At 35.1% G+C, this 23847-nt stretch overlaps 2 protein-coding genes, 1 long non-coding RNA gene and 1 other non-coding gene across 4 annotated transcripts in view; 3 read left to right on the forward strand and 1 right to left on the reverse strand.

Annotated features, from left to right (window-relative positions):
- Nucleotides 1-20727, forward strand: part of CALS5 (callose synthase 5) — a 52099-nt gene extending 31372 nt beyond the window's left edge. Inside the window, exons 30-43 of the mRNA XM_089805248.1 lie at nt 7551-7660; nt 7749-7874; nt 7965-8033; nt 8141-8330; nt 8464-8575; nt 8691-8810; nt 8914-9029; nt 9144-9227; nt 17931-18043; nt 18150-18379; nt 18614-19411; nt 19501-19551; nt 19857-20042; nt 20141-20727. Of these exons, the coding sequence (XP_089661374.1) occupies nt 7551-7660; nt 7749-7874; nt 7965-8033; nt 8141-8330; nt 8464-8575; nt 8691-8810; nt 8914-9029; nt 9144-9227; nt 17931-18043; nt 18150-18379; nt 18614-19411; nt 19501-19551; nt 19857-20042; nt 20141-20371 (2536 nt within the window). The 3' untranslated portion in view covers nt 20372-20727. The remainder of the gene's footprint in view (nt 1-7550; nt 7661-7748; nt 7875-7964; nt 8034-8140; nt 8331-8463; nt 8576-8690; nt 8811-8913; nt 9030-9143; nt 9228-17930; nt 18044-18149; nt 18380-18613; nt 19412-19500; nt 19552-19856; nt 20043-20140) is intronic.
- LOC149533721 (uncharacterized) lies at nt 1037-3469 on the forward strand. Its single transcript, XM_089804459.1, has 5 exons — nt 1037-1268; nt 1385-1536; nt 1678-2078; nt 2221-2626; nt 2730-3469. The coding sequence occupies exons 2-5, from the start codon at nt 1392-1394 to the stop codon at nt 3308-3310; spliced, it is 1533 nt and encodes a 510-aa protein (XP_089660585.1). The 5' UTR covers nt 1037-1268; nt 1385-1391; the 3' UTR covers nt 3311-3469.
- On the forward strand, nt 7962-8042 carry LOC149533722 (small nucleolar RNA J33). The gene has a single exon (XR_016358230.1). It is a non-coding gene; the product is annotated as a small nucleolar RNA J33 (small nucleolar RNA).
- A 616-nt stretch (nt 20728-21343) lies between the features above and the next one.
- On the reverse strand, nt 21344-22736 carry LOC149533723 (uncharacterized). Its single transcript, XR_016357222.1, has 2 exons — nt 22605-22736; nt 21344-21678 (listed from the first exon to the last, which is right to left on the reverse strand). It is a non-coding gene; the product is annotated as an uncharacterized LOC149533723 (long non-coding RNA).
- Nucleotides 22737-23847: the final 1111 nt, after the last annotated feature.

Genomic DNA, 23847 nt, shown 5'->3' on the forward strand with positions numbered 1-23847 from the left:
ATTGCATTGGGAGCATTAAGGAGTCAATATCAACACTCCTCAACTCATTTGCAAGAGGTAAGTGTTGATTTTTTTTTTGCATGTTAGTGTAGTATGCATTTTTTGTTAAATTTTTTTAGTGTTCATTTGCAAATCTTGAATGTTTTTTATTTTTACTAAATTGCAAACTAGGGTTTGTTTTTTTGTAGTTTTTGTTTATTAGTTGCAAACTTTGATTTTCTACATGAATTTTTTTATTGCAGCAGCCCTTTGCTTTCATTTTCCAATTTTCACAATGGGTAAAAAAGATGAATGTTGGAAATATAATGAAGAGTTTCCTAGGAGAACCAAATATCAAACAAAATGTAAATTTTGCAAAGAAAAAATAAATTCGGGAGGTATCTATAGATTGAAATACCACATTGCTGACATACCTGGCCATGATGTCACAGTTTGCACTCATCAAACCGCTGAGGCAAAACGCACTTGTTTAGTGGCATTAGAAAAAATTGAACAAGACAAGTTGACTAAGAAAATGCAACTTAAAGGGTTAAGAGGTATTGGCTCCCGTGCTCCCACATCTGCAACCGCATCTACATCTACAAGTGCATCTGCATCAGCTTCCGCATCCGTAGGTTGTGTTGGAGAGGGTTCTTCTAGGCCTCCTTTTCATCCTAGTGCTAGTGCTCATGTGAGTGTTAGTGTTAGTCGGTCTCATACTGAGACAGAGTCCAACACCAACCTATTGCGGCCTAGAGTGCGAAAAAACAGAATGGATAGTTACTTTGTGCCCCGCACTACTCCTGGCTCCCAACCCACGCTTGAGGGCATGGGTTTGAACAAGGAGATTCATGATGCTGCCAGAAAAGAGATTTGCAAATTCTGGTATTTTTGCAACATTCCATTTATTGCAGCCAGGTAATTGATTCTTTTTTCTTTGTTATCTTCAAAGTTAAAGTTAAAAGTAAAAGTAAAACTTTAATTATATCTACTTGTTTTATGATTTTAGTTTTTGACATCTAAATTTCTAATCAATATCATTATCTATTTGTGACAGGACTCCTTATTGGCAGAACATGATAGATGCAGTTACCATTTGTGGTCCAGGGTTTAAAGCCCAACTGAGGCTGAGTTGAGTGGATACCTTCTAGAGGAAATGGTTGAGGATATGAGGCATGAGCTTGAAAACAACCAAAAGGAGTGGATCGAAAAGGGTTGCACCATCATGACTGATGGTTGGACAGATAGGAGGGGAAGAACACTTCTCAATTTTCTTGTATCCTGTGGAGGTGATTGATCATTCTACTTTCCTACATACATAATTTTGAATCGTGATTGACTATTTCAAATTTTGATTTGTTGATTGCTAATAGTAATTATAATTCGTTGTTTTGTTACTTGTAAGATATACCATGTTCCTCAAATCCATTGATGCTTCTGCTCATGTAAAAAACGCCACATACTTATGTGAGGTTATTGAGGAAGTTATAGCAAAGGTGGGGGAACAACATGTGGTGCAAGTGGTGACGGATAATGCAGCAAGTTATGTTGTTGCAGGTAAACTTTTAACTTTTTAAGTTTTGAAAATAAATTTATTTGAATTTTGAACTTTTTCTAATTCTAACTTAGAATTTCTAAGTTTCCTAAGTTCTAACATGTTTGAAATTTGAATTTCTAATTATCTTAAAATTGTTGTAGGCAAACTTTTGATGGAGAGGAACCCCACCATATTTTGGTCCCCTTGTGCAGCACACTGCCTTGACCTCATGTTGGAGGAAATTGGCAAACTTGAGTGGGTCAAGTCATGTGTGGAAAGGGCAAAAAACATATGCAAGTTTATTTATAATCATTCATTTGTCCTTAGCACAATGAGGAAGTACACAGGAGACAAAGAGTTAGCTCGTCCAGGGATCACGAGGTTTGCCTCGAATTTCATCACCTTGCAATCCTTGTTGACATCAAGGGATGATTTGAGGAGCATGTTTGTTGGGCGGGAGTGGATTTCATCTTCCTATGCTACGACCACTGCAGGGATAGATGTGATGGATTGCATATTTAATGATGATGGTTTTTGGAAACCTGCTAGAGAAATCCTTAAGGTAATTTTATTGCAATTTAACATTTAATATTTTACAGTTTACTATGCTAATTGTTTAATGATTTAGTTTTACCTTAAGTTATATTATTGAATTATTCTATGTTTAAGTTTTGACTCAAATTTTTGTTTTACTTTATATGTAGGCCACTGAGCCCCTTGTATCTCTCCTACGAACTGCTGATGGGGAGAAGCCCTCTATGGGCTACATATATGAGGGCATGGATAGGGCCAAGGAGGCCATTAGAGCTCAGTATGCAGGAGTGCAGGAGAAGTATGCCCCTATTTGGGACATCATTGATAGGAGATGGCAGAATCAGCTCCACAGACCCATCCATGCAGCAGCTTACTTTTTGAATTCGGCATTTCGTTTCCGTCCTGACTTCAAGGCGGATGAGGAGGTTCTCACCAGATTATATACAATGATCCAGAGGTTGAGTACTGATGAGTATAGCAGTGCTGCAATTATTGAGCTTGATAAGTTCAATAATAAAGAAGGGCCACTTTTCTCTAGCAGGGTAGCCATAGATGCTCAGGAAACAATACAGCCAGGTAAAAATTAAATAATATATTCAATGTTTATGTAATTTTAGAGTTAACTTGTAATTTGTAATTTGTAAATGAGACTAATTATTTTTATTTTCCCTTATTTCAGATAGATGGTGGCAAATGTTTGGGGCCACAACCCCAAAACTTCAAAAAATTGTCATTCGTATTCTGAGTCAGCCAAGCAGGGCTTCTGGATGTGAGCGCAGTTGGTCCATGTTCGAGCACATCCACTCGAAGAGGAGAAACAGGTTGACAGTGCAGAGGTTGAATGATCTTGTCTTCGTTCATTACAACCTCCGTCTTAGGATCAGACAAATTTTGAGCACTGACTCATCTCCGATCATTCTGGAGGAGATTGATCCAAAATCAGAGTGGCTCACAGAGGTTGTAGATCCAGTCTTCACTGAGGAAGACCGTGCGTGGATTGACCAGGTGGATATAGAGGCTGAGGCAGCTAGAGCACGTTCTTCAGGCATTGGTAGACGCACACGTGCACGCACAGACACAGGCCCTAGCGACGTTCGTGAGCCCGTCTTATATGCGGGAGATATGGCTCGACAGTCCTCTAGGACCTACATTAGACGCCTTGCTACTAGGCAGACCGGATACTCAGAGGCTGAGGCTGAGGCTGTAGTCGAGCTTGAGGATGATGTTGAGGATGATGATGACTATGAGCCTGAGGCTTGAGCTGGAGCCTTGTTTTTATATTTTGTTTATAGATATTGATACTGAATCATTGATAGACATATGTTTCAAACTTTCATGGATCTTCATCTTAGATTCTTACATACATTTATGATTTGATGTCTTATGGATCATCTTACATACATTCTATGATTTAAATCATTATGATCATTTGATTTCTATTTACTTCAGCTAGCCTACAATTTACATTTTAGATAACATAGTTACGTATGTGATGGATTTTATGTTCCATGTTTATGTATGTTAAGTTTTAACTTCTATTTGATGATGTTATAGTGTGCTTAAGTTATATTCAATAAAGGGTGCATGAAATAAGTTTTAAATTGTTAAAATCTTTAAATTTAAAGGGGTTTTTCAAATTTGCCGATTCATCGCCGATTCATTGCCGATTCACGATTCGATTCGGCCTTGCCGATTCCGATTCACGTTTCTTTGCCTGTAAATAAAGTGTCATCTACAAAGATTTTTGTCAATACAATCTTCTTATTTGGTTCTTCTTTGATATACAGATTGTTGTTATCATTTGTTCTTTGAAAACCAATCTATATCAAGTAGTTATAAAGTCTTTCATACCATGTTTCGGGAACTTTCTTGAGACCATACAATGCTTTGTGTAGTTTACAGACCATATCCTTTTTGGTAGGATCCACAAAACCTTCAGTTTGTCCTATAAAATGTCCTCCTCAAAAATGCAAATTTTACATCCATTTGATAAACTTTAAATCCTTTATGTGCTACATATGCTAATAAGGTTCTAACACTTTCTAATCTTGCAATAGGAGCAAAAATTTCACTATAGTCAATACCTTCTTCTTGAGGATAACCTTTACACACTAACCTTGTTTTGTTTCTGGAAACTTCTCTATCTTCATTTAGCTTATTTTTGAAAACCCATTTTGTGTCAATTATATTTTTATCCTTGGGTCTAGGAACAAGAGTCCAAGTTTTATTCCTCTCTATCTGTTCAATTTTTTTATTCATAGCTTTAATCTAACTTTCATTATCCAAAACATCTTTACATTTCTAGGTTCAAATTCAGCAAGCAAACATGTAACTTTCAATTTGTTTCTTGTCATTATTCCATCTGATTTGTCTCCAATGATCTGATTAGGTGCATGATGCCTTTTGACATATCTTGCTAACACAAGTACTTTGGATTTGGAATTTGTTCCACTAACCTCTTCATGATCTTCTACATCAAGCTCGGGTCCCATTGTCTGTGACTCGGGTCCACCAGACTCGATTTTCCCTAGCAATAGCTCGGTAGCTTTTGATTGTGACTTGGGTCCTTCAGACTGTGACTCAGGTTGCACTGGTTGCAACTCGATAGCTTTTGGAGATTTTAGAGACTCAAGAGGTGAGGCCTCTTGACTTCCAAATAGATTTGGCAATGTATCAGTTTCAGAGTAAACAAACTTTCTGTAATCCTTAGGTTCTTTGTTGCTTTCCTTTTCACTCTTTTTAGCAAACTCGTCAATTCTCACATGTGCACTTTATATGATTTTATGAGTGAATAAATTCAAACATTTGTATGCTTTACTTTTGCAAGAGTATCCTAAGAATATGCCTTCATCACCTTTGGCATTAAATTTACCTTTCCTAGATTCCTTTAAGATATAACATTTGCTACCAAATACTTTCAAGTAACTTACATTAGGTTTGTAGCCATACCATAATTCATAATGAGTTTGATTTGAGTCTTTCTTCAACTGTACTCTATTCAAGGTATGAATTGCAGTACCGATTGCTTCCTCCCAGTATTTGATTACAACATTTTTTTCTATCATCAAAGTTCTTGCACAATCCATGATGGATTTGTTCCTTCTTTCAGTTATTCCATTTTGTTGTGGTGTACCAGGGGCTGATACTTGTCTCTTAATTCCTCTTTCAACGTAGAATTCATTGAACTCATTTGAAATGAATTCACCACCTCTATCTAATCTCAAACATTTTAGCTACTTTCCAGTTTCTTTTTCTACTCTTTCCAGATACCACTTAAATTTTTGAAATGCTTCAGAGTTTTCTTTTAGATACATTATAGTCATATTCTAGAATAATCATCAAAAAATAAAATAAAGTACTTATCTCCAGTGTAACTCTCGATACCAATAGGTCCACATAAGTTTGTATGAATTAGCTCCAAGACTTCTTCAGAATGATAGTCCTTGCTTTTGAAATTTGTCTTTCTCATTTTACTAATTTGACAATTTTTGCATAGGTCCATATCAAGTTTCCTCAAACTAGGAATACCTCTTACTCTTTTCTTCTTGCTTATCTTGATTAGACTATCAAAGTTCACATGACATAATCTTTAGTGCCATAACCAATTTTCTTCTACTTGAGCAATAAAACATGAACTTTCACTCAAAACGATTTTTCTGTGTTAATCAAGTGAACTCGGTTAACACTGCATATACAAAAAGTTACTTTGGTAACCCAATGAGCTCGATTAACATTGGTCCATCTAACATTTTTTTCATTAACCGAGTGAGCTCAGTTAACACTCAACTTCTGCAAACTTCTCTTTGATGCCCAAGTGAACTTAGTAGAAACTGTTTTCTGAACTTGGCAAACTCTAAAATGCTCGACAAACACAGAAAATTATCTTCAAATGCCCAAGTGAGCATAGCATACACTGACTGGCAATGATATGACATTTTGTGTAACATCAAAGCCAATACACAATTAATCAATTGTTTTCAACACTTTCTAAATGTCAAACATTAATAAATATGCTTGCAAAGAACTCCAAAACGTCGAACAATGAAGATGCAAATGTTTTTGTATTTTTTTGAAACATATAACACTAGTTACAAATGAGAAAATATGCATCTGCGACATTAAGACATTAGGGCAACGCCTTCTATGGTCTTCAATGATATCCTAATCCTTTATAACAAATTTTGATGTAAAGATCTGATATAAATAAGATTAAAATACCTCATAATTGGCTTCTAAATTCTTACACTTGCCCTAAGATATTCAAATCTATCCTCCATGCAATGCAAAATTAAATAATTAAATAAGTTCTAATGATATTATTTAAATTTTAGGACCACTTAGTTAAAGTAACTTTATAAAAATTGGGGACATTACACAACTTGATCATATAGACAAGGTGTGTTGAGGCATGAAAACTACCCTTGATATAAACATAAATGCTCATTATGAAATGATAAATTTTTGAAGCAAATATAAAATAGTCTATGTGACTAAAACTAAATATTTGATCTTTGAGAGTCTGGAATTTTCCTCAGATGTACATTTTATTTCTTTATTTTTGTGAGAGTGCCATATGCATAATCTCATATATCTAATCTATATTCATTTTCTTATATATATAATTACATAAAATAGAAAAGGATTCAACTTGGCATCTCTAAGTAACCCCATCCGATTTTGAAATACTACCATGCTGGTTCCTCTATCCAGGTACCCCTATCTTGGTGCAACCTTGGTTCCCACTAATAATTAAATTTTTAAAAAAATCTCATTCACACTAGCATCCTCCCTTCAATGTAACTTGGGGGGTGAAATTATTATGCAATATGCAAATATAAATGCAGTAAGAGTCCTAACACCAAAGCCATGTTAGGTACACATGCATAACTAATCTCTTGCAAACAGAGCAAAGGAGAAAATTATGTGCAACAAAGCTCCTCTCCAAAAAAGAGATGATGTAAATCATGTACAAGTGATAGTAGTGATGTATGGAGGTCTCAACATCAATAGTAATTATCAGCAGACTTTAGTCATTTAGCAATTAAAATAGCTTTACCAACAAGTCCATCCATGGACATTGACAACATCCAGAAATAATAAATTTAATCTAGCCCATGCTCGCTGAAGGATGTGCACTGTAGACTAATTTAAAAGCGTTTAATTGTTTAACTGCAGAAGATGGTATTTTTTTGCAGAATATCAAACACCAATTTCTCTATAAGCATATACAAACATGTAAGCAAATAAACACATGATTTTATGATAAATACATGTAGAAACAACTGTGTTCATATCCTCTTTCTTTATTGTTTCTCAAAATTTCCAATCAGGATTAATAGTCTAGTCATCTTCGTGCAACTCATGATACATCAAAACAAATTGTTTACTTAAAATTGAAGTTGGAATGCATCACATTGAACCAACCGATATGTTTTGGCAAAACATATTGATCTTGACAATATTAACTGATGTTATGTTTAATTTTGGCGATTTTGGACAGCATTCTTACTCCATATTATAGTGAAGAGACTATTTATTCAAAACGCGATCTTGAACTTGAAAATGAGGATGGAGTCTCAATAGTCTTTTACCTGCAAAAGATCTTTCCAGGTTTGGTTCATATTTTGGCATGTTCCAGTATCAGTTTGCAAAGCTAGAAAATATCTGGTGCAAATTTAAGCTTATCGTTTTTAAGCAGATGAATGGAGTAACTTTATGGAGCGCTTAAATTGTAAAAGGGAAAGCGAAGTATGGGCAAGTGAAGAGAATGTTCTTCAGCTTCGTCATTGGGCTTCACAAAGAGGTCAAACGCTGTCTAGAACTGGTAAATAGTATGCACTAAGTTCTGCAGTTCCTTATTCATTATAGTTTCAGTTTGATATTACATTACCAACACTTGGATGAATTTCTGCAGTCCGTGGCATGATGTATTATAAAAGAGCACTGAAGCTACAAGCATATCTTGATTTGGCTTCGGAAAGTGGTACAAATGCTAACCTCTTGTTTCAATATACTACCCAAAATTTGCATGGTTTGTAGTTGCACATATTTACTCTGTGTTTATTAAATTTTTAAAGGTAATCTTTGCAGAGATTCTAGAAGGTTACAGATCAGCTGCTTTTCCAACTGATGATGATCCAAAGAGCCAGAGGTCATTATGTGCTCAACTAGAAGCTATAGCTGACATGAAATTCACTTATGTTGCTACCTGCCAAAACTATGGTATCCAAAAGCAAAATGGGGATCGCCGAGCTACAGATATTTTAAACTTAATGGTCAAGTATGTAAGATGCTTCTACATGGCTTACCTGTGTACGCAGATTTATAAAATTTGTATTTAAAATATTTAATTCTGAAAACTTACTTCTTCTTTTTTAGCTTGAACAATAATAACTATGTGTTCTTCTGTGCAGCAATCCTTCCTTGCGCGTTGCATATATCGATGAGGTTGAAGAGAGGGACAAGAACAGTGTCAAAAAAGTGTACTATTCAGTATTGGTTAAAGCAGTCAATAATCGTGATCAGGTATTGCCTATTATATCATAACTGGCTTATATATAGCTGGAGATATTCTAGATATTGCTTGCAAATGTCCACTTTTTTCCTATTTAATGATATTTACACAATCTTCAAATTACAGGAAATATACCGCATTAAACTCCCAGGACCAACAAAACTAGGAGAGGGGAAACCAGAAAATCAAAATCATGCCATTATTTTTACACGTGGGGAAGCGCTGCAGACTATTGACATGAATCAGGTAGTTATTATACAGTAAACATGTTAAACAACCTAGTGGATTAAATTACTAAGAATATTGATACGTATTTTCTTGATGGCTACATGGATTTGTTCTCTTAAAGGATAATTATTTGGAAGAAGCTCTTAAGATGCGTAATTTACTGGAAGAATTCCATGAAGACCATGGTGTACACCCTCCAACAATTTTAGGTGTCCGTGAACACATTTTCACTGGAAGGTAACATGTTAAGGCATGCACAAATAGACATCTATATTTCAAGTCAACTACTGCACTTTAAAATGCTTTATTGAATATAGATATTTAAAAGATTATTGATTTGTTGATGTGCAGTGTATCCTCATTGGCTTGGTTTATGTCTAATCAAGAAACAAGTTTTGTTACGATTGGTCAGCGAGTTCTTGCTAACCCTTTGAAGTAAGAAATATCACTCCATTTTTGTGTTACTATAAGATATTTTCTAGACATCAGTGGTTACAGATTATGGTGCATATGTTTTATCTAATATTTTGATTTCAATACCACAAACCAAATCATACATGTTCCTCACTTCATCTTTTCTTGATTATAAGATACCTTTTAGACATCCCTTTTTACATACACTGGCTCATATGTTTAATCAAATATTCAGATTTCTATACCATAGACTTGAGTACCTTTTAGTAATTGAAAGGGGCTATTTATTATATTCACTATCTCCATCGACATTATGCATAAAGTTGTGGTGAAAATGTCTGGCGCATTGATTAGATTAGGGTTGTAGCCAGTGGTGCAACTGCAATATACTTTAGATGTCATTGAAAGAATCATTGCTTTGCCAAATCTCATTCCCTTATCTGTTATTGGAGATTTCATTACCCCAGTGATTATTGAACTGAAGACTGGTAAAAACAGATACAGCCAATTATGGACTTGGCACTGTCCATGTATTTGAATTAAATGGCATGTCCCACTATGGCTATTATAGCAGTTTGGAGCATCATTGTCAGAGTTATGTAAACTCTTGCTCAGAAAAACCTATATTTTGCTATACATGAGCAACCTTCTTTTCTTAGGTTTGTGTGAACAACCCTTCCTCGTCTTTGGCTACATCAATCATTTTGATGTTTATGCTTGATTTGCTAGTGGCAACTAGTATCATCATAATCTCCTCATCTACACCATTTACAGAGAAATCTCATATTACATTAATTTATGTGAGATTTTCGTGCAAAGTGACACAACAATGTGCTGTCAACATTGTACAATAGGTTGAACATGGGATATCCAATACATATTTAATGCTATTCTGACCACCTCCACAATTATTAATTTGAAATTTCTAATTATTCTTTATTCAGTTGCAATAGATGCTAAAATATGTACTTTATTGTTATATTTTTTAAGATGCATGATGGGGGATTTGGCTACTCTACTAGGGTGAAATGTATTTCGATACTTTGTTTCTCAAGTTGTATACGCAATCCTTAGATAGAGTGCAAAATTATTTGGAAAATCTCATGATATCTTTGGGTTGAAATCTTGCACTCTTTACATCGCAGATCTTCGAAACCTTTATTAATATCTTTTTTGAATTCATCATTTTGAGCTTATCTCTTTGTGGGTTTTGAATTAATTTTGGTTTACTATTGTGACTTGCACCTGAATCATTATCATCTTTTCTTCTTCATATAGAGTGAGAAGACATTTATTTACTTTCAATGACCATCAACATCATCCTAGATGAAGGTGGTACTACCTTCATCTTCCTTCACAATTAGGGTATCAATCACTCAATGAACCATCATTTCTTCAATCAACATGTCTTTTTTTAATTCCCCCAACAACTATTTGGTCCTAGAATTGTATGATCAAATATTTTTATGTTTTTTTGTGCTAGGTATTGTAGACTTCAACAACAATATTATTATCTTTGTTTTTTCATTGAAATTCTAAGGACATTATTTTCAATGTCCATCTCACAATCATATATATAGTCATACATGAAGATGGCATTCCCATAATCTTCCTTCACAACAAAAGTATCCAACCATCATTGAACCATCATTTCTTCAATCCATCAACATGTATTTTTTCTAGTTCACCCAATAATTACTTGATCCTATGGTCGTATGCTCATACAATTTAATACTATCCTTCGTATGTATTATAGCTTTCAACAAAAAAATTGTTGATGTTACATGATTACATATATAAGAGTGAAAAAAGCAAATGAAACTCCCCCAAGCGTGACTAGGAATGATCACAACAAAGACATTCATCAATTAACCTAATAAACAGCCAAATAGTTATTGAATATTTTGCAATGGTAAATTGGATATTTTGACACATCAATAGTGAATCTTGACAATTTTTTCCTCTTAAATTTCGATTGGCTAGTGGAATATTCATCACCTGTTGTCTTTTTCCATGTAATTGCATTGGTAAGATTCTCCTCAAGAAGGTTTGATCAAGAAATTCATTTTCTCTTCTACCTTTTTCTAGCGTGACTAAATTTTCCAACCTTCCTGTTGTCTTAATGATTTTTGTTCTACTTTGGTGTCCTTCAAGCTCCCCTTATTGTTGTCTACCTTTTTGCCTTGTTATTCTTAGCTTGGTGTCTTCCAATCGCATTTTTTGATACCTCAAGAATTGCTTGTGTATTCTTCACCACTTATTTCTTCAATGAGAGATTCTTTAAGCTACACACACACACCTAAAGTTGAGGGGGCTCCATAAACTCCCCACTTAGTAAACTCTTCTACAACAACATCTAAACTAATTTGACTGGCAATGTCTAAACCTCCTTCCTCAACAATAGAAAGTAGCCCAACAACTTCAACACATTATTATTTTGTGAGCAATAAACTATTTCTTGAAGTAAACTGAACTTGTAAATTTATTTGTTTATAGTTGGGACTTTGGCCTACTCTTTGCAACTTGTGGTACCACCATAAAATTGTTTTGATGGATTCCTATATTTGGTTTCATCTCATTACCTTCTTCCCTTCCTAGCTCAATTAGTCTAATAGATACTATAGACTCCTAGAGTACAACATTAGTCTTCACTTCATAATCTAGGCAAACTATCGAATTGATAATCAACCTCTTTGTTTATGATTTACGTCAAATGGACACTTAAGTACTTTGTTCCTAACTAACAAATCCTTGGCATGCTCTCTAACCAAAACTTCTCACAAATACCTAGGGTTTTGAGTGAGTTGATCTCCCCTGTCTTTTACATATCAACTAGTTCTTGTACTGGTTGCCCCATTCACTCCTACAAATTCATCTTTTCGTGTTGCCATGAATAGTTATTGCTGGCAATGGAAACAAATGTTAACAATCAGTAAATCATTTGTTGTTTGATAAGTTGTTGGCTTGAATATAGGACCTTCAAGGTCTTGAAATATTTTTCTATATTTGACTCTAGATTTTTTGTCTCCAACATCTCAGATCATACTCTTTGATCCATCATTAGGGAATGAAAGTATGGGAACAAAGAAGTGAAAAGATTTAGCAGACCCAAGTGCCTAAATAGAAGCAAGGATCATAAGACAATCTAAACACCAACCAAGAAAACACCAAGGGAGAAAATCTAAACATGTGATCCAAGATGTTGGACGCAAAAAGCCATAGTCAAACCCAGAAAAACATTTCAAGAACTTGATAGACTATGATTATATGATTCTTATAGGTTTGAAGTTCAATTTTGACAAAGCAGAAATCCCCTCCCAAAGCTCAATATTGTTATGGGTTCACTTGTACAATATATAAATATATTAAATAACTAAATAATTTATGTGTGAGAAATATAATAGAAATCAATTATTAGTATTTATAATTCTATAAATGTATTTATTTATTAAATATTAAATAAACATATATATGATCTTAGAAAATTATCCACCACTACTCCAAACAATTATCAACCAGGTAGAATGTCAAGGCCAGATAAGAAACAAATAGAATAAGTTGTTTTGTTCATTAGGAGTAGTTACAATAATGTTGGGAGCACCAAGGTAAAAAGTATCTTATTCCCCACAAGTTTTCAAAATTTTATGGTATTTAAACAGCTTTTCAAAGTAGCAAAATATAATTCGGAAGAGAGGGGTTGCATCTGAACCCATTGCCACTAAAAGCTATTGAAATAGAAAAAATGACTGTGTTAGATTGATTTGCATCCTAACTAGATCCCTAGGGAGCCTAGAGTACCTAAGCTAGATGTAACAACCAATTTTCCCGAATCTTAATTAACAACTAAATTACTTCATTTTCATAGGAAGACAGTTATATCAGTTATGTTCATGTGAATGTGATTTACAGTTACAATTACTTAAACAGAAAACTCATAACTAATATCTGAAAACACCATCAATAAATTTACTATGAAAATTAAAATTTACATACCATGGTATTCGACACCGAAATCAATCTAGGGATGCTTTTGCAAACACCCAAGTTAGTTCATAAATATCACTTAGGATCAAATAATAATTACCATCCAATACCACTATATCAAAATTAAATGACAATTACCACTATATCAATATCAAATGGTGATTAAATACCACTATATCAATTAGGGCATCACATACCGTTGTATCAATTAGGCCATCAATTACCATTGGATCATTTAGGACAATAGATACCACTATATCATTTAGGGCTTCAAATACCACCGTATCATTTAGGGCATCAAATACCACTATATCATTCCTTTCCTTCCAATTGCTTAACTGAGGCAATAACATAAGATTAGAAGATATGCTCATAATCATTATTTTTATAAATGAAAGACTGAAATAACAATCCATTAGATATTTCTATCTCTTGCAAATAAATATATTCCACATTCAGTTAGAAGATCAACTGATCTAATTGGTTGCCAATTATATTGACGACAAGAGTTGTTTTCATTTAAAGAAATAACTTAACAATGATACAACTCAATTAATCGTACCTTCTACTTGAATATACATCATAAAAGAAAAAATACCTATTTCCAACAAAAGTTTGAATGCATAACTTATCTTTATCTGATGCATGTCCAACATCTTGTGGAGAGGGGAAACATTGTCAGGTGCTTAACCACCCAACCTCGGACCATAACTTAACCCCACACAGTCTCTAACGAGAAAGGCCCTCCTACCTGAAATAGACATGGAACACCTTGTCATCCACTAAGCATTCTAATATCTAATCACACCACTCAACTTGATAGCAGGAGAATACAATAAACATGATCATGCATGAGCTATTAAATGATTTCTTTTAGAAGTAATAAACATTGTTATATCACATCTGATTCTGTTTCATATTAATGCAAGTTCCTTTCTCTCACCTCTTCACCCTTTTCCTTGGCTATACAGCCGGGTGAGTCCCAGGTGTTTGAATCTTAGAGCAACTAGCTCTTGTTGTTGATCCTCAACTGATAAAAGAATATTATATGTTTCCAGCTTATCACAATCTATGATTTAAAAGATTTTATTCTGTAAAAGAATAATTGCAGAAATAACTATCATCTGATTCCAATGTTTGTTGGCAAAAATAACTTATGATTCCATGTTATAGACACTTTACTATGCTTATTGGTAAGAAACTCCGTAGAGTTATTTAGTTATGAATGAGGATAATCTATAGCTTGCAGCTATGAAATTGAAACAATTGTAATAACATTAATTGGGAATGATTATCGCATGACCTGATATAAACTCGGAACTATCTGGAGTCTTGCTAAATGATTGGTAATCAGCTCTTCTTCAACTTCTTGTAGACGTAACCACAATGTACAAATATTTCTTAAATCCTCAGCAAGGAGAGAACATATACGACAAACTATAATAGAATGACATTGTTATGAGATGAAAAAGGTCTTCCCATGGTCTTGCAGAAATTCAATGGTTTTATAGCAGAGTATCGGTTGTGAAGGAAGTCGGAAATAAGCAAGGAAAAATGTGATAATAAAAGGAAATAGGGAATGTGTGTTCTTGCATCTTTTGTCACTCCCGACTCATGATATAAAAAGGTTTTAAAAAGACTTTGGCTTTCGTAACTTAAAAAGTTATCTTGGCTCTTTGAGCACCAATTAAATGCGAAGTGTTCAATCAGTTTTTTAAAAAAAAAAAAATAAAGAGATGGAAAAAGAGTTGGAAGGTTATAATTCGAAAATTATTATGATTTATATTTATCTATGTACATGTAAATATATTGGTGAGGTGGCATCATTTTATTATAAGAAAATAATATTATAATGTCACTTCATTTTATATCCATATGTACATACATAAGTACATATTATAATAATATGGTGAAAGATCATTTAAAATCCTTTCAGGTAGGAATTATATTTTTAATCAAATTATTTTATGTTTTAAAATGTTTATTTAATAGCTCATGTGGTTCCATAGATTGTATCCTGATGTTCAAGTCGCTAGGTCCTCAATCATGGTGATTCACAATTCATGCCCATTTTTTCAGTGATGGTGATGCTCCTATACCCAATTCTTTTCTAACAATGCTTCCACCCCTTCGACGTGCTTCCTACAAGGAAATTCTCCGCAGTTAAATCATATTACTATAACAAGTTATTTAATCATAAATTATCATAATGGCTAACCACCTATTCAATTCCATGAATTCATGATAAATAATCAACTAGCATATTATCTTCACATGAAGTTATAACGACTAACCATTTTACTATTTCACACGATTATAACAAATTTAACTGTCAACTGAATTCATGTGAACCACAACGGCTATATTTTAAATTAGGTCAAAAATTGGGATGTAACACTAGACCTAAGATCGAATACTAACATATTTGTAATTTTCAAGGATCTAATTTAGAGCATAGAGGGGTATGCTTTTACTTTGTAATAGTTTTCATAATAATATGAGTACGTAGAAAACTAACTGATATTTTTGAGTTTCTTGACATGATTATTTTAGTGTTGGACTTCAATTCAGAAGTTATTTATAGATCCATGATGGGTTAGTTCTCATCGTGGGTTAGTTTTCATCCTATTAATAGCGATGATTTCTTTTCAGATTTTACTTATTTCTTCCTCATGTATTTGCCTAATAAAGAGTGATGTAATCTTTGTAATCGTTGTTTCCACCACTGTTGGTGTTAGCTGCATGTTACTCTAATCAATCATCATTGAAATGAATTGAATTTCTTTAATGTTCTGTTTAGTTTAGTTAATAGGGAACCTAGAGTACCTAAGCTAGACCTAGGATGAATCCAAGGCATAATCTCATATCAAGACCCGAATAATACACTACATAGACACGTTGAACTTAACATAGGCTGTTTGAGATAAGAATAGCAATTCATACCAAGAATGGTTCCACGAGTGTTAAAAAATTGATGCCTTTTTAAAAGTTCATGTGTAATTACAATTTCAGCGATATAATGACTTTTCAATTAAAGCCCCTTGTTTATAACTATTCCAGTAATTATCAGTAGGGTCTCTACTATCGGGTTGAACTGTTTATAACCATTAAATAACTTGCACTACCTTCGCTAACAATTGAAATAACAGAACACAGCCTAGAAGACTTGCGAATCCATGATAGTCTGATGGTTCCAAAGTTTAAACAATCAAAAAGTGAGACAGTTTTATGCTTTTCTCTTATCATACCCTTGGTCTAAAAATTGGATTAGCCTGTTTGCCCTTTGATCTTAACCCCCGCTGTGTCACACAATATGCCAACCATAATTCACTCATAGATTGAACAGCTTTGTCACTGCCTCATTCCACAATTGCATTTCATCCACTACTACAATCTTACTCCAAGACTTGGATATGCCCAATTAATTAGTCATACTCTCCCAGATTACGAAAAATAGCATATCATACTCCTCTCCCAGACTACAAAATACAGCATAGTCGTACTCTATTTATTGATTAATTTATTGCACCTTACTCTACCCTTGGTATGTTAGAGTCTTGACTGAAGAGTGGGATAGCTACCAAAAATACAATCTCACTCCTCCCATGCACTATAACAAATAGTCTTGATATATAATTAGCTAGACCAAACAATTTTAGCAAACCAGCAGATTACAACTAGATAGTACAACCTTAAGAATGATGTAAACATGCTGCGCAGTCATCCTACTCATGGATTACATCAAGTGATCTTATTTGCATAATGGACTGACCTAGAAAATACAATTTTAATTCATCTTGAGGATACATCAAATGGTCTTAGCCTAAGATTGGATTGCACATAGATAATAGAGTCCCACACTCCCAGGTTACACCAAACAATCTTACTGCAAGAGTGGATTGAAACTTAAACCTAACATAAGTATGCCACCATTTTAGTACAAGCTTAGTAATCACAGAATCCAATATTTCATCATACATGAAAAAAGAAAGTAGGAACTGACACTTGTGTCCTTACCAAATTTTGGCAAGAAATGTAATAGTCCATCTATTTTTTGGGCAAGACAGATTTGTCCAGTTTTGTCCCAATATTTAATCATTAAAAAGAAATTTCAGATCCTTTTGAAAATCCGAGCTATAGTTTTAGTAATTTCAAGTTGAAGGCAAATAACTACATACACAAAACTATATGTTTTCTTTTCTTTGGACACCAGTGTTTGCATTTATTTGGTACTATGCAGTAGCCATAACATAGGGTGCCTGCTCAATATATGGTTTAATGTGTAAGGCAGCTGACTCCATCCTCTGTGCTTAAGGTCTGTGCCATGAAATGTGACTGGAGATTGACTAGCAATTTGCTATTAATTCATATTTTGTCCTCTAATGTTCTAAGGGTATTACCAGGTTTGTGCCTACAGCACAAAGATACATGATAATGAGAATTAGGTTTCTTGATACAGTTGCCCTGATTCTTATTTATGAGATGAACAATATCCAACATTGCTGGTTAGTGAGAAGTTATCAGTGCATGTTTCTGACACACCGCCTCCTTTTGGTGTTTGTCACAACTCTTATTAGCATTATATCGATTCCCTTTACATTTGGGTGAATGGTTTCTAGTGATCAAACCCAATCTGATTTCCTACTTGTTGCCATTGATTCTCTACATGTTTGCACAATGTGTCTCCATATAAGATTTCGTTCAACCATATATCTTGATTACTTCCCAATATTAATGCAGGGTACGCTTCCATTATGGCCATCCAGATGTCTTTGATAGGATATTCCATATTACACGAGGAGGCATAAGTAAGGCATCACGTGTCATCAACTTGAGTGAGGACATCTTTGCAGGTAATTCCCTAGCCTGTAGAGCCTTATAATGCAAATAGTTTCATAGGCATTCTGCTTATATTATAAAGATTTTTTTCATACTCATTGTAAGGTTTGGTCTAATCAGGCTTCAACTCCACCCTAAGGCAAGGCAATGTCACTCACCATGAATACATTCAAGTGGGAAAAGGTCGAGACGTGGGACTAAATCAAATCTCACTCTTTGAAGCAAAGGTAGCCTGTGGCAATGGAGAGCAGGCATTAAGTCGAGATATTTACCGACTAGGGCATCGGTTTGACTTCTTCCGGATGCTGTCATGCTATTACACAACTGTTGGGTATTATGTCAGTACAATGGTAAGTAGATTTTCCTAATTCTCAGAATTAATGAGATAATATTTTCTAGCTGCCACAATGGTATGTAAATCTTACTAATTCTCGGATTTAACAATCATGAGTGGTTTCTAGCTGCTATATTCCTTTCCCTTGACTAACAAGTAGAAGAGGAACAATGATGTTTGATTCAGTAAGACTCTATAGTAAAATTAAATCTTTCATTAACATAACAGCAAGTTTCTCTGAATTATGCAGTTGGTTGTGATCACCGTGTATGCATTTCTATATGGGCGACTGTACTTGGCACTAAGTGGGTTGGAAAAATCACTGATAAAACAAGCAGAAGTCAATGAGAATTATCCTCTTGAGGCAGCTCTTGCATCACAGTCTTTAGTTCAGATAGGCATATTGATGTCTTTACCAATGATAATGGAGATTGGCTTAGAACGAGGCTTCCGGTCTGCATTTGGTGATTTCATCATCATGCAACTTCAGCTTGCCTCTTTCTTTTTCACATTCTCTCTGGGAACAAAAACTCATTACTTTGGGCGGACAATTTTGCACGGTGGTGCAAAGTACAGGGCCACTGGACGAGGCTTTGTGGTGCGACATGAAAAATTTGCAGAAAACTACAGGCTTTATTCAAGAAGCCATTTTACAAAAGGCCTGGAGCTGATGATGCTATTGTTTGTGTATAACATTTATGGTACCACAACAAAAGACTCATTAGCTTACATTTTTATAAACATTTCCATGTGGTTCCTGGTAGCTGCATGGTTATTTGCTCCATTCTTGTTTAACCCATCAGGGTTTGAATGGCAAAAGATTGTTGATGATTGGGAAGATTGGAGCAAATGGATAAACAGCTGGGGTGGCATTGGTGTGCCTGCAAATAAAAGTTGGGAATCTTGGTGGGATGAGGAACAGGAGCATCTTCGGTGTACTGGGTTTCTCGGGCGAATATTGGAGATTTTCCTTTCCTTAAGATTCTTTTTGTACCAATATGGTTTGGTGTACAATTTAAAAATAGCTAACGGAAATAAAAACATAATTGTAAGCACTTACCTGTTCCTCTTTTCAGTTTTCTTTTACTTCTTTGTGCTGATTCTTAACACTAAATTGAACGTCCATTTTATCACCAGGTGTATGGGCTATCGTGGCTTGTTATTGTTGTTGTACTGCTGATTTTAAAGGTATGCTTTTGGGCAACATTTTCTTATCATCATAAGAATTTCTCCCTATAATATATGTATGTATGTGCCCATATATGTGTATTTATGTATGAATATATGAATGTACGTGTCTATATGTATGTATCTATGTATTATGTATAGTTATACATACATTACACACACGTGTATCTATGTATGTATGTGCCCATGAGTATATGTACATTCTGGTGAACAGAACGATATTATGTGTAGTATATTTTCGTTATTAGGATAATGGGTGATGCATTCTTCATTAGTTCATTCCTTATGGATCATCTATTTTGCAGGTGGTGTCCATGGGACGAAAAAAGTTCAGTGCAGATTTTCAGTTAATGTTCAGATTACTCAAACTTCTCCTTTTCTTTGGAACCATAGCAATCATTGTAGTACTATTTTCTCTCCTTGAACTCTCTGTAGGGGATTTGTTCGCCAGTATTTTAGCCTTCATGCCAACAGGGTGGGCATTGCTTCAGGTAACTAAACTCATGGACTGACATGCAACAGATAATGAAGGTTTCAGTGGCAGAAAGGAAATGTAAGACCTAACTTGTGGTGGTTGTTGTCCGTGCAGATTGCTCAGGCATGCAGACCAGTGGTGGTGAAGATTGGTTACTGGGAATCAGTAAAGTCCCTTGCAAGAGCCTATGAGTATGTGATGGGTTTGGTCATTTTCTTACCTGTTGCAGTACTTGCATGGTTTCCCTTTGTTTCTGAGTTCCAGACTCGCCTGCTCTTCAATCAAGCTTTCAGCAGAGGCTTGCAGATCTCCCGGATATTGGCGGGTGGAAAGAAGCAAAATTGATCATATTCATTACTGATGTGATTCTTTCATTTCTTTTGTGATTCTTTTGTGGTTCGAAATCTTCTGCCTGCATGTCTCATATTGCAATAGAGACAAGGCATTGTACTCGTATAATTCTCGAGTGTAACTCTAAATAATCTTAAGTTGATTTTTTTTTTTTTTCAATCTTCCTCTTATATTTAGTAGTGGCAACGTGGCAGTTAAATGAATGTAAGGAAGACGCTATCATCTTTTGAAGTTCAAATATTGTCTCAGTCGTCATTAGAAATAATGACCCTGATTGCTCTCTCAAGGACATGAGCATAGATTTCAACTGTTCCTATTTGGATTCTTCAATTCTGTTGTGTTCTATTCAATAGTGTGTTGATTCTTCTCATGTTCTTCCTCTTAATTTCTTTGCGACTAGCTATATTTTTGTGAATGTTTATTAGTCCCTGCCTATCTAAATAGGCAGGGAACGAATGTTTTCATCAGTCGTGGTGGTCACATTTAATTTTTTAAATCAGAACTAGTGAGTTTCTAAAGTTTAAAAATTACTTTATTTTTTAATTAATTTTCAAATAGTAATTTCTATTTTTTGATTGTCCAGCTGCAATTTTGCTAGGGGTAAAATTCATATTTTGACACAAAAAAAATTAGAAAAATAATTTTCTGGAATGTTCCTCTGCTTCAAGAATTCTGGATAGAATTTCTTCTTGTGAATACATTCCAAGAGAAAGATCCAACACCAGCTTCGCCTCCATAGTCAATACCCCCACTTGAAGACGCCCACTTGAAGATAAAGGTAAGCAGCCATCTATAGAACACATGCACCGCCAATACCCCACTTGCAATCAACGCCTACAAAAACTTAGTCAAGAATGTGAATAGGATCTGTGCAGGGCATATGTCTCCCATCCAAAATCAAGCAAATATAAATCATATGAACCCAGCAGAAAATCAAGCAGATATAAATCAAATGAACCCAGCAGAAAATCAAGCAGTTGTGGACCATCTCTTATTGCCCTCCAAGACTCTTTAACAGAGAAGATGTATTTCTTGCATATACAATTTAAAACCTTTTTTATCAAGTTTTGCATCAAATCCCAAGTCTCCAAATGCAAGCCTACTAATTTGATCAATTCAAAAATTCTACCGTTGTCAAGTCTGTAACAAAGACAAGTATAGAACTCTAAAACAAAACAAAATAATGATACTCGGTCAACGTGTGAGAAGCTAAAGGCAGCCGTTTTTCTCCTACGCTTTTAATCTCCCTCTTCAGGCAATGCAATCCTTGCATGATTATTGAACAAGATCTTTTCCATAATCTGCACCAGTAAACAATTGAAATCGAAATCCAATAAACACATTTTAAAATATGCAGCATCATTCTCGTACTTCAAAAACACAATTGAAATATGTCCTCAAATCTTTCAAATTCTTTAGAACTTTAGCCTTTTAGAATCCTGGGTGGGATCAACGGCATTAAGAAATGTTGCAGCCCAAAAACAGCAATGAAGAGAAATAAGCTAAGCAAATGATAATATATTATTCCGACTATATATATATAATAATAAGGAGGATTTGGTTGTCAAAGTGGCAACCCTGAAATATGATTCCGCCAGTGATGCTTTAAGTAATCGGATATTTTATATACGGATTGAGAAAATGTGCAGCTATGATTGAGAAAATGTGGGGTTTTCTGTGAAGCAACTGCCATGCTACATGGCAGGAGACAAAGACACAGTCCCCGACTGTCCGCCAATGGCAACTCCTTGCAGAAATAGATCAGATTTGGGAACTTTGGCACGAACCAACAAGTTAAATAAGAACAATAAAACTCTGGTCCAGAAATCACAAACTTAAAACTCTTAATCTTCCTGATGCAATGTTTATCCTTCTGTTAAAATAGGCCTTTGGCTGCAGATATGGAGGGATACAGGGGAGCCCCAAATAGATAGCACTGAAACTATCTTTCATTACTTCTATTGTGGCTTCCAGTAATTTGAATAGCATAAACACCAGTCGTCATTGACCTATCAAGATTGAGTTCCAATTCCACTCAAATAAGTGTGTTCATCGGGACAGATGCAGGAGAGACAAAGGCAAGGGGGAGAATCAGATTCAAAGCCTTAATAAGCTCTAAAGTGGACGACTGGACATGAATCATGCCGCATTATGCCTCCCTCTCGAATTAATTCAGAAGCATTCAACACTACTGCGACCACTGGATGATAAAGTCTGAACCGTTTACCTGACGGTTACCTGATCGATTGTTCTTTGGCACCCCTGGCCACGACGCCTATCCATTAAATGTTCTTAAAACCAAATCCTTTTGACAGCAGAGATAAGATAACTATGAAATGAATGCATTGTCAGAGCGTCAGACTTCAGTGACTTTGTTTTCAATAGTTGCCTCCGGAAAAGGCGGTGATAAAGCTAGAAACCGCTAAAGGGTAAACTATTTTGTTTGCCCTGCCATTGCCCACTAGATGAAGATGCAAACAAAATAGTTTATCATTTAGCTAAGCTCCCTGCGGGAACTGCTAAAGGGTAAACTATTTTGTTTGCCCTGCTATTGCCCACTAGATGAAGATGCAAACAAAATAGTTTATCATTTAGCTAAGCTACTTACCACACACTTGTACAATGGGCACTTATCTGCCCTCTAAATCATCCTGCTCGAACATATATTATTTTCAATTCTATTGTCTATCGTAATTTTTTCATCTAGCACTTTACCTTGATTTGCACCACTTCAAAGGCAGTCTTTGGGAGGTTTAGTATTTTTCTGAAGTTTGGGTTAAATTTGGTTCAAAATGGGAAGGATTAATATATATATATATATATATATATATATATATATAATGGAGGGTTTAGACTTGGGAGGCAGCCTAGTGAGGCACGAAGCTTGCGATTCAAAATTGGATATTAGGTCAATGGGTCCTTGGTCTACTGGTGAAGTTGAATGGTTCATAAAGAGCCCACCAGTGATCAAGTCTTGTTGAATGCAAAGCTCTGACATCATAAGGGATGAGGTTGGGATCGTGCCTTGGGTGATTTTGACGGCGTGGATGCCCCTCAGTCCTTAGAGCTAAGGACTAAGAGGTTTTAGGCACTAGTGGGCTCATATCAAGTCCCTAACAACTCTGTGTGGTGGCTTTCGCTGATTGGTAGTTCGCAGGCTTCGTGCCTCATTGGGTTGCCTCACAAGTCTGAACCCCCTCTGTCATTGGCTCTAAGCGGAAGAGGTTTCAAGCATGAGTAGCCCTGAATCAGGTGCCTAAAAAGTCTATGGGGTCACCTTCATTGGTTGGTAGCTCACAGGCTTCATGCCTCGCTAGGTTACCTCGCAAGTCTAAACCCTCCATCCAAAAACAAAAAAAGGATTTTACTTAATCTTTTTCCTTCAATTTTCCTTTTTCAAATTTCTATTTTTTTATAAAGATTATAATAAATACTTCGTAATAGAAAAAAGGATGTATTAATGTTTTATA

Source organism: Cupressus sempervirens, chromosome 10, assembly GCF_028749045.1.
Source record: "Cupressus sempervirens isolate cs-2001-9-10 chromosome 10, ASM2874904v1, whole genome shotgun sequence".
Taxonomy (NCBI): domain Eukaryota; kingdom Viridiplantae; phylum Streptophyta; class Pinopsida; order Cupressales; family Cupressaceae; genus Cupressus; species Cupressus sempervirens.

What these genes read in the sequence shown, in the direction of transcription:
- LOC149533721 (XM_089804459.1), top strand. Translation starts at nt 1,392, where the DNA reads ATGTTCCTCAAATCCATTGATGCTTCTGCTCATGTAAAAAACGCCACA. An exon ending in AGCAAGTTATGTTGTTGCAG is followed by an intron (nt 1,537 to 1,677) that starts GTAAACTTTTAA and finishes AAATTGTTGTAG; the next exon opens with GCAAACTTTTGATGGAGAGG. An exon ending in CTGCTAGAGAAATCCTTAAG is followed by an intron (nt 2,079 to 2,220) that starts GTAATTTTATTG and finishes CTTTATATGTAG; the next exon opens with GCCACTGAGCCCCTTGTATC.